This window comes from Botryllus schlosseri, chromosome 3, assembly GCF_051294905.1.
Source record: "Botryllus schlosseri isolate E-star chromosome 3, Bs_hap1, whole genome shotgun sequence".
Lineage (NCBI taxonomy): Eukaryota > Metazoa > Chordata > Ascidiacea > Stolidobranchia > Styelidae > Botryllus > Botryllus schlosseri.
The window spans coordinates 15,805,444-15,816,452 of NC_137238.1; the positions used below are offsets into that span (position 1 = coordinate 15,805,444).

Here is an 11,009-nt window from a genome sequence, read left to right on the forward strand (position 1 = left end):
TCAGGGATCACCAACACGCGACCCGCGGGCAGCACAGCATTAATAACTTCCCTATATTTTCGAAGACACCCCCAGCATCAACTTTACCGGTGAATTTGATCACATGGCCCGACAAAGGATAAATATTTGATAATAATATCTGGAAATATACTTGTATTAATGACGAAATTCACTCAAGAATATGAAAAAATTTTCGCGGTTGGCGCGACTAGACAACGAAAATCTGTGGTGCGCATATTAAGCCGATATCAGTAAATAGATTAGTCCGGAGTTCACCGGCAATGGACATGGGCAGTTTACCGTGGGTATTTGGTAGGAATGGTGTGAACCCCTGAAATGTTCGGGTTCGTGTGAACGCGAAACTTTTTGAAAAGTTCTGTGTGAACGCTGTCGTGAACCTCATGACGTCACGTGACGGCATATTGATAATAACAACCCTACAAGTCAGTTAAGTGGTAGCCTATATTAATGTACACGATACCTAGCGACGACTCGGTCCACATAATGCCACAATGCTGAAGTACATATTGACGTTTTAAAAGTCGCCAAATGTATCAACTGGGGCAATGAAATGGTATAATAATCCCATATAATCAATATCTTCCGTCGCTTTGCTATCAATTTCAACGAGGACTCGCAAGGGAATATAAGCTTAACGGCCTAGGCCAAAACAGACAATTTATACGGCGTCTGAGTATTGCTATACGCTGATATTGAGCAGAATGTAGAACGGGTTTCAAACTTGCTACCGATATTACCCCATTAACAAGTTATACAGCCGTAGCCAACACCCCAGTCGCATGGATTTGGTTTTTATGATACAATAAACATATGAAATCAAGATTGACCTCGTACGCCTGCTACATCCCAGCAAACACCCGATCTCCCACGGACTTACAGGTACGTCCACAATTGTGCCCAGTCGTCCCACGTCCTACTTTTAGTGACTGAGGACTTGCTCAGTAGGTCACAAATTGACGTCCAATTATGTAACTCCAAGAGACCCCCAGAGGAAGTAACTTTAGGAGTGCTCCTATGCCAGTCACCAATGACCATTCCAGTGGATGTCATAATAGTGTGATGACTGGATGCCACCAACACAGGAGTTGATTTGGATGTCCTTACTGGGAAATCGTTTCTATGAACTCAAATGTGCATTATTCTGCAGTGAATGCTGAATAAGTTGTGTTGTATACAGTCATGATACAAGTGAAATCTAGTGGAGTGAAGCCGTGAATGTTGATATGGTGTGACTTTCTCATCGCGTGGAACTTCACAAGCCCGGCTGTCGATCATTGCGGTCGCACAGTGCTAAAGAGGCTCGATGTAATGTGCGATACAGAGACACAGTGGCTTATTTTATTGTGACATTACTGGGTCGAAAATGCCCACATCAGGGGCAAATACTCGTAATGCATGTGAAATATTCCGATATCAGAACTTGATAATCGTCATGATGGGATTGTGATGACTATTCCAATCACGGAACAACGCAGTAAGCAATCCTCTCGGCTATTTCGATAATGGAGTCGAACACGCCTGTTGCTTCAGATTCATCCAACCATAAAACCAGAAGCCTGCCTTCTTCTATTCGGCGAGCATCGCGCATGCGCCGCGCGTGTAATTCAATTTGATCACCGTATGTAGCAATGGCGGAGGGACGAATTATCACAGTAATGGTTTAGTTCATAATTGGAAACGTTAACAGCGTGGACTGTGAGATGTCTCTATATGGAGTACCGGAAGGGCAGGGAGCTTGGTATTTGAGTGCTATATTTAATAAACAGCAATAGTCTCGATCATCATGAACTGCTGATGCGATATAATGAATTCGATTATATGATTATAGTGACACGGCTGTAATATCACCTACAGACGGAATTGATCGACCCGCTGCTAATCGGTAACTCATGCAAGCCGATAATTCTTGTAGTAGGCTACATTTGATACTATATGATAATGTATTGATCATAGAAGTCTGATTTATTGTGCTCTGTTCCATAATGTCTCACAAGCAATAACTTGCCATTTCATGTGCATCCTGTGAAAAGTTTTACAAGGATTTCCTAGGACTGCAGGACCCAATCAGCAAACCAGATGCCGCATAAAGTAATGTACCGGTATTTTATAACATATCGGTATATACTGAATTTTGAAATGTTATGTATAGGCTTATAGAAATGTGAATGTTCCTTTATGGAATGTGAGATTGCTGAATTTGTGGATGCATGAAGATTGTAGCATCACATTAACATCCATTTTCGTATTCTTGTGTCCACAACAGTATATAACCATAACCATCTATAATAGCGTTAATAAAATAATTGAGGCTTTCAGTGAACATGTAAGAATTTTTGGCAATTTTGGTTTATATTTAGGGTATTTTAGGAACAACATTATAATAGTTTGTTAGCCCATCTTTAACCTCGCTCTAATCAAAGGATACTCAAACACTAAACCAATTATAAACTCTATAAACTTAACATGTTCATGGCCTGGTGCAGACGGGTTGTTGGCAATGTTACCGCAATGTTGGCACGGCCTCCGTGCATACTTTTATTGCTTGATTATAACTTTCGATATTAGTATATATACACGGAAACATTGCCTACATTGCAGCAGTATCAAAAAAGTAGGCTATGGATGGGCCATAAGGAAGGCTGATTGCTCATGGTCATCTTGCCCTCGATAAGAAAACACAACCTTATTATCAATGGATTCTTACTATATATGGATGGGACATATCTGTGTTTGTGTATACAAAGTTACTTCATTTCTACCAGGAGACTAGATATTGAACAGGCAATGTTATGTAGTTCTAAACTTCAGAGGAAGGCGCCGCAGTGGTGCATTGTTCATGGATCAAGATGTTAAATTATTTAAGTTGAAGTTACGAATTATATATGATGATTTATGATATTTCATTAATTAGCAATTTATTACCCTGAAAAAAGTGCCATCGATGATGCGGAAATATACAATTGACGGTGGTTCGCAATCGGGCTGCTAAAACGTGCTGGGTGGAACTATAATTTTATTATAAACTGCATTGTTATAGTGGCACAGAGCGTGTAATTTCAGTAGGCTGTCTTGAAAATAGTCACATACTTGGCTCGAATCATAAGATTTGATACTCGTTCGAGATTTGAGTAACCATACCAATGTGCTCAGCCCTACTGATTAGTCATTGTAGTGAGTAGAATGTGCGAATGGTCCAGCTTGAACTTCATTGTCTTTTTTTACAGGATATTCTAGATTCCTGGCTTGGCTTCTTGACAAATGGCTTCACTACAAACATTATAATATCTTTGATTATTTAGATAGGCAATGTCTTCAATTGATAGTGTTCAACAACGTCAAGAACACTGGACAAAGTATGTCTTGATGACTGGAACCAAAAACGTTCGGAAGAACTACTGCCACATGGAACAAGCGTTGCTGTAAAATCGGTGCTGCGTCATCCTCAGGAAAAAGTCAAAAGGTATAAAACATTGAATACACTTCATGGAAACCAGAGGCTGTGAAAGTAATCATCTTTTGAACTGAAGTAGATGTAATGTTATGGATTTATACACACCTAGAGGTAACAACTTTAAAGTTGCGTTAGATCTACTCGAAATGGAAGTAGATAATGCACTTCTGTAAAGTATACAAATAATAAGTTTGAAAAAGTAGATTTGGTCGAGGTGTTGCGTAGGCATTCTTAGCGTTTAATCATAGTTGGTGGTCAAAGTACATATTGTTTGCACCGGAGTTTAAATAGTTGCAACGCCTTGAATTTCTGCTGTACAATTAGCCATTTATTAGGCTTGTAAAATTCACTTCAAAATGAAGTAAAAAGTTCTAAAACAAGATTTTGTGCTCTATTCTATCCCAGGGGTTCTTGAACAGGGCCCGTAGACCCTTTTGTGGTACGATATGCATCGTGGAATTAGACCTATATGCTGTGGTTCTCGTGCTATGCGCAATTTTATGTGAATTGACTATCTGATTTTAATATAGGTACCATCAGAAATTGTGTTGAAAATAAATTTTGGGCTGCTAGAAATCTTGTGAGTAGCATGAAGTGTGCGATCGCTAAGGCTAAGAAACAATGCTATTACTATGGCTAAAGTTGTTGATATGTTCCAATTATAATCGAAGCCAACATCTAATTCTGAATTAATTTGACTTTGGTAATGACAGTAGCAACAGCCTACTTATCACGACTATATCAAAACCCGGATTAGGCTACACCGCTCAAATGCTCTGATACCAGATCAAATTTCAGTAGATTTTAAAATACAACTGTGACACGTCAAAGGTCCACCAACTGAAATAGTATAACCCAGAGTTTGATGATGTCATGATGCATTCTATTGCATCATCTCTATAACTCATTATTTTAACAAATTATGCCCAGCACAAAAATAATTTTATTGAAATATTCAAAACTGTGATTTTTTTCGTGTCAAACGTGAATAATACAATAGTAAATTACATTCTCGAGATGTTTGTGGAATGCCTGTCTGCAAGCTCCCGTCAAATAAGGCCTACATGGAAATGATACATTGAATATCCCTATCTTGCTGCGTCGTCAAAAATCCGGAAATTGACCTGCGACCACATTTGAATTTGAAGCCTCTGCTCTATATGATGTGACAACATTATGAACAAGGAAAAGTTGATCTCGTATGCGAATTCGAAGAAAATGAATACCGGCTCTACATCATATCGAAGAATGTTTTTTAGATTTAAGATAATTCCTATTTTATGGTACTTTGAGACAATACACTTGTCATTCACACGATCGTGCGTAGCTACGTCCTACATGTGCCGTGTTCTGCGATATGACGAATCTATGTTTTTAGGCCTCGCAGTGGTACATAGAATCGGAATTCTAATTCTTGTTGAATACAATTTATGTACCCTAAAAGATCATCTGTTTCGACTTATCGTTGCTCTATTCAGATTCGTGGCAAGCCCTAGTTGTAGTAGGTGATAAGTTCCAAATAAAGGTGGTCAAAGTATTCATCGTTAGTACCGTACTAAATAGTATAAATAGCTATTTACAAGACATCAAACTACTTCCAAGTGTCGACATGGTCAAAATATGGAGACTTGAGGAATGTCGTAGTTGTATGCTTTTAAACAGAGATAAGGAAAGCAATCATGTTCAGCACTCAATTAGAAATATTTGTAGCGTCAGTAGTCTAGTACAAGTAAGAGTAACGCAATGTATTTCTACTCGGGTTCAAGCACTCAAGCAGCGATATACATGGCTTATCAAAACTATTTTAGGTAAAGTAGAAGTTCTGGAAAGTACTGAAGTATGTACTTGAGGTGTTTCCACAATATAATTTGATTGACGGGTTTCATACTCTGTATCACAATGTCAGAAGCTCCCGTACTCGAGTAGACATTGTAGTATCGTCATAAATTATCACTCAGCACAAGTAGAAGTAGCGGATCACAATTAATGCATGAGGGAATAGAAATTGAAGCAGCTCTGACGCAAATTTCATGTGCTATATCAGCAGAGTGGCTCTACAAATGATTTGCTGACATTGTTGTATATGTTTCAGGCAAAACAAAGACCAAGAAGAAAACTGTTGTTGCAACCAAGTTTATTGCGAATACGCACTCGCGCTCTTAGCATGATGCGGTGCAAATAATGCATCGTTTTATAATATGCAATGTAAATTTTACTTATGATTGCTCCATGCTCTTCCCTGTTTTAGTTGTATTAGCAGTTGTACTTTTTCAAAGTCATGTGACACGTTTATTTCTAATTTCATGATGCACTTCAATTGAAATGTTTGTAAGGGTAATATAAAATTGACTTAGAACTTGCTGTTATATGCAAAATCCCACTGACACATTTATTCGTAGTGATTTCCTGATCGATTTTTCACGTAAGCCTGAACTTTGTTTACCAGTAATAGTTCATTAGTTAATGTTGTACTTGTATTTTGCAATTGTCGTTTTACAGTAACCCAATATAAACAGTTCGTTAGTTTATATGATATTGAATTCCATGTAATTGCACCAGGTTAGGAGGGGAGTCCTGATATGGTAATCCTGAGGAATAGAACAGGTGGTAAATGACATATCCATAGGGAGTCACGTCGCGTCCACAGTAGGTCTGACGCATCCATAGGGAGTCACGTCACGTTCACAGCAGATCCAATGAGTCCATATGGAGTCGCTTCACGTCCATAGTAGACCAACTCAGGAAGTGTTTAGGACGCTTCTAGTAGTCGACAAATCCACTCCAGGGAAGTAACACTGGGCGTCCTGCGTCTTTTCCGCAGGAAGTCAACTGGACATCGGGTGTTTGCTGGGATTTTTTACATCAGACAACGATATCAATTCCATTGATTGACTGAATAAGCATCAATCGCTGATTACCTGCATGTAGTATATTTTGCTCTTGATGTTGTGTGATTGCGGGTCAAGCTCACAGCAGAGAGTCACTAAATATTCGAGCAAACTTTTGTAACAAAGCAAGTAAAATTTTTGAGATTGTCAAGGTGCATGCTCTTTAGGGTTGTTCAAAATTTGGAAAATGTTTGGAATTCTGCGTGTCCATCGCTTATTCTGTAGATTATTGTTAAAAAACAATATTGGGCTTGAAAGAAGCTCGCAGGAAAGCCGCTAACATTTGTCTAAATGCGTTTGAAAGTAGCCGTCGGCGAGTGGGCGGGGAATCGATGAAGTGGGCGGGCAAAGAGAAGCCATTAATCCTGATTGGTTGAAGCCGGTAATAATAAGCTAATGATTGGCTGAAAGACCGACTTTGTGAACACTGCTGGTAACGATTTTTGCGTGCTGTTGTGCAGTCGTTTCTGTTGGTGGCATTACAGACATGATATATTGCCTTTGTTAATGTTGTCACCAAGAGTCCATAGTACAACATCGCAACCGCCTAAGTTAATATCTACCTGCAGAAAGTGCTATGTATTGCACAGGTGCTCTCGCTAGTTGAGATACGAATAAACTAGATGCATGCATATTGCTACCTTTCCAAAAGTTACTGACAGTGAGTGAAACTCAAAAATTTACCACCAGGAGTCAACATCTCAGTAGTACTTGTTATGACATGTCGACGTCTCACCCATAAACAAACGCATATTACACTTTTTATTCACAATTGAATGAAGGCGAAAAGCACTATCTACAAAAGACATTAAAAAAGTACGTAGCAGATCAGTGTTGCATTGTCAGGCACAAGTTGCAGATTACAGGCTTTTGATTAGAGTTGACTTCCTGCTGTCTCCAACTGTCTTCCTATGCTGTTCCACAGCTTGAAGCAGACTGTCTCTTTGTTGTTCATTGTCAGTCAAGATTGCAGCATAGTCTGTGCTTAGCTTTACACCTCGTTCTGCGGCATCATTAACGACTTTGACAGAACTGATGTAGGAGCTCATTCTGGTGTAGGAATCTGATAAGTGCCAAACATCAACAGGTTGAGCTAGCCACGCCCCAGAGCATTCGAAAACATCAAATATGTACCACGACTGTGGCCCAATAAAATCAGACAAAGTAGTGTCCTTGTTGATGCGTACAGTTGCATTCAACGAGGGCGGGCCTCTCCTGAAACTTGAAGTTCGCTCTACCTGTAGAAGCGTCTTTACCATATTTTCTCGGGTTTCATTGCTTTCACTCGGCGAAAACAAGGCATATACAGCGGTTTCCTCCACGATATACCAGTCATGCTTTAAAAGCTTTTGTGAAGCAGCTTTGGAAACTTGTTCATCATGTTCCTTGTAACTCAACATGTCCTGGATTAATCTCAAGTCATTACCGGCTGCATCACGACCGATGCTGGAAGCAACCCAGGCAGGGATATAGAAGAGAACTAAAAATAAATTGAAGCGATGCAGCAGTTCCACTTCTTCAGATTTGTAATGTAACTGATCAGCCCACATGAACATCTTCTGAGCATACAGAATTGTGCCCATCCACCTTGCATGGTGTGTTGCACCAGGTTTGTGATGATGTATATCTCCATCTGCACCGAGAAGAGCAAGAGCATTAGTCACACATTGTTTGTAGTCATCCCGTGTGAAGAAATCTTTTCTGGCGAGTAGTAGCTTGAAGTTCTCAACTGTCATTGCTGCTCGTTCTTTAAAGCATATAGGAATAGTCAGAGTCTTGAATTGCTGTTTTCTGTCAAGACTGCTCCAGCTCTTCTTAAGGTGGGCAAACCATGTGTTCTCTGGTCCGGTTGTTGCTTTTCCAAATAAACATTTCCAGACGTCTTTGACTACTAGCTCATACACATGGTGCCGACACGCGTGGTAAAAAACCTTCTTTCCTAGAAGGTCCTCAAGGATCTTCGCTGCACCCTTCTTCCAGCCGCTGTTGCTTGCTGTGGTGTCAAAAACCAAAGCTGTTACAGCATCTTGTATATCCCACTTTTTAATTATGTCGAAAGTAGTTTCAGCTTGTGTCTGACCTGCCGCATTTTGTATCTTCTGAATTCCAAGTAGTTTTCCTTCCGAGTATTGAGGTTGACAAGATAGAACAATTGACAAAGCTTCATATCGATTTCCTAATCTATCCTCTGTGAGCTTTCCATCCCAATGAATGGCAACATGCTGTGGTCTATTTTCGGCAAATTTTTCCAAAATGTCCTGAGATATTTCCAGGCGATTTGTTTTCCTGGCTCTCTTCGTTGAAGATCTTGACAGGGAGAACATGGCTATATCTCCTCCACAAGCCTTAATAAATGCTCCCATCAGCATCGTTGCATCGTTGTCAGTTACTTGCAATCGATCCAGAGCTTGGGAAACATGCGTATTTTTCATAATATTTTTAGGTGCCATCAGTTTAATGGATTGGGTCGAGGTGCCAAGTCCAACATCAGCATCATAGTCAGAACTTGAACTCAAACTGTCACCCTCTTTTGAAGATGACGATGATGCTAAAACAACATAGTCACAACTTGAGTCGTGTGAAACGTTTTCAACAGTTTGATCTGCAATGGCTGCTGTTTTCTTTTTGAGGTCTTTAGCCAGAATTTTGTCTCTTCCCAACATTATTGACTGGCGAGATTGCCGTTGATCTTCATAAAATGCAATGTCTTCAAGCTTTCTTTCATGTGATAGATAAATGTCATTTTTTATTGTTGCTATGGCATCTCTACTTCAAATATCCCACAGCTTGTCCAAATCATCAGTGAATTTTCTCCTCTTACCCTTGGGATCACTTTCCTGTTTCGGATTCTTCTTCAGATCACGCCATCTTTCGTGCAGGTTTTGAAGTGATCGCACCACATGATTTCTGCATTGTCGCAATTCTCGCCATTTTCCACACTGTCATTACATCATCCACCACCACAGTACATAGTTCATGAGTAGGGGTTGACTGAGGACAATGCTCTTTCAGATGCAGCAAGTAACTCATTACTTCTCGTATAGTAGGTAATCTCGAGCCACAGATGTAATCGCAAGTATATCCGACCAAGTACTGCTCAGATTTGGATCTTGTTCTTCGCTGCGGCATGTGTGCAATCTTTCGCCGTTTTGCCTCTGCCATGACTGCACTATTGTTGCTCCAAAGCATAAACTACTGCTATCGACTGTGAAGCATTCAAAGAACACGTGTTACAGTAGTACTAATGACTCATCAAGACACAACGCGCTTGTGCAGAACCACAACCGCTACTAACAGACTCTACCGCAGCAAAACAGACTTTCAATTTAGTAAAGCGAAGCTCCCGAATCCGAGTCAGCTGTTGCAGTAATCAGTGAAGCTTAGCCGATTACCCAATCAAGAACCGTGGTTTCGTGATTGCCCGCCTCTGCTGTCGGTTGCCCGCCCACTCTTCAACAACGACTTTCAAACGCATTTAGACAAATGTTAGCGGCTTTCCTGGGAGCTTCTTTCAAGCCCATTATTGTTTTTTAACAATAATCTAAAGAATAAGCGATGGACACGCAGAATTCCAAACATTTTCCAAATTTTGAACATCCCTAATGCTCTTGCTCGTATAGTGTTGATTTTTTATGCTGCCAGCGCCGTGCATAGAGTGGCCCGCAGTTGAAATGCAATAAATTTCAACCAAAAATGTTACAATAAAATGAAAATTGTAATATATGAAGAAGGTTCACAGTGGAGAACCTATCAAGGTTCGTTTGTGAACGTGAACGTGAACAACACGTTCACACCATTGCTAGTATTTGGCTTCCAGTTATTTCATTACGACTATGCACTAGAATGCGGGCGTAGCCAACATCGAAATGCGGACGTGAATAGCACAAAGGTAGGCCACATCTGTTTTAGTTGCTGAAGAGTGTTGCCAGGTGTCGTGCGTAGCTTATAGTTCAAAATAGAAGAAAAGTGATGATCATGATTTTTTTTGTTGTAGGCTATTTGTATTTCTTCGATAATATATTATTTCTTTTGTGGTAGCTATTCCCGTCGCCCATGTTAGAGAGAACAGCGTTGTTCTGACGTAGATTTATCAAAACGTGGCTGTTAAACTATGCGTTTCCTATTTTATTTCGACACTGAAGTCATGCGGCCCGCGGCCTCTACGAATTTTGAAAGGTGGCCCGTGACCCGTTTTGAGTTTGCGACCCCTGCTCTATATAGTTGGGTGTGAACAATCCAAGCCAAGTCAAAAAATTCATTATGCTACTGTATCGACTCACCTTTCAAAACGCCAGCTAATAGCTGTGACTGTACGACCACTTGCCGCATTCGTAATAGACAGTCATGTAGCCGGAAGTGTTTCGAAGCACTATCAATCAACGCAATAAAACCAAATACCGCTTTCCAATCGGAAATCCATAACGCTGCCTCGATTTAGTAGGAAAATTGAAAGATATTGATTATCCAGATCATATCGTGTATCCTAATAGTTTCCAGATTCCTTTGTGATATGATATGACTTATCTTCAACCAATGGTGGTTGGTTCGAACCCTTGTTCGGGCTAGTTTCTATGTGTAGAGGTTAATCTGGGCTACTCATCGCTGATCCCGCTGTAGAAATAGTGTCCTGAAAAAGCCCAGAAACACAG

The 11,009-nt window shown here is 40.2% G+C and overlaps 1 protein-coding gene and 1 long non-coding RNA gene across 2 annotated transcripts; one reads left to right on the plus strand and one right to left on the minus strand.

Moving 5' to 3' along the window:
* The first annotated feature begins 1,083 nt into the window (after positions 1–1,083).
* Positions 1,084–6,000, plus strand: LOC145435876 (uncharacterized). The gene is made up of 3 exons (XR_013914086.1): positions 1,084–2,109; positions 3,321–3,481; positions 5,565–6,000. It is a non-coding gene; the product is annotated as an uncharacterized LOC145435876 (long non-coding RNA).
* A 669-nt stretch (positions 6,001–6,669) lies between these two features.
* Positions 6,670–9,591, minus strand: LOC145435874 (uncharacterized). The gene is made up of 2 exons (XM_080313138.1): positions 7,617–9,591; positions 6,670–7,575 (listed from the first exon to the last, which is right to left on the minus strand). Exons 1-2 carry the CDS (start codon positions 9,021–9,023, stop codon positions 7,516–7,518), a joined length of 1,467 nt encoding a protein of 488 aa, XP_080169264.1. The 5' UTR covers positions 9,024–9,591; the 3' UTR covers positions 6,670–7,515.
* Between the last annotated feature and the right edge of the window lie 1,418 nt (positions 9,592–11,009).

Coding starts and splice junctions, on each gene's coding strand:
- LOC145435874 (XM_080313138.1), bottom strand. CDS start 9,023: ATGTTGGGAAGAGACAAAATTCTGGCTAAAGACCTCAAAAAGAAAACA. Junction 7,576..7,616: donor ATGAAACCCGAGAAAATATG/GTAAAGACGCTT, acceptor TTCAAGTTTCAG/GAGAGGCCCGCCCTCGTTGA.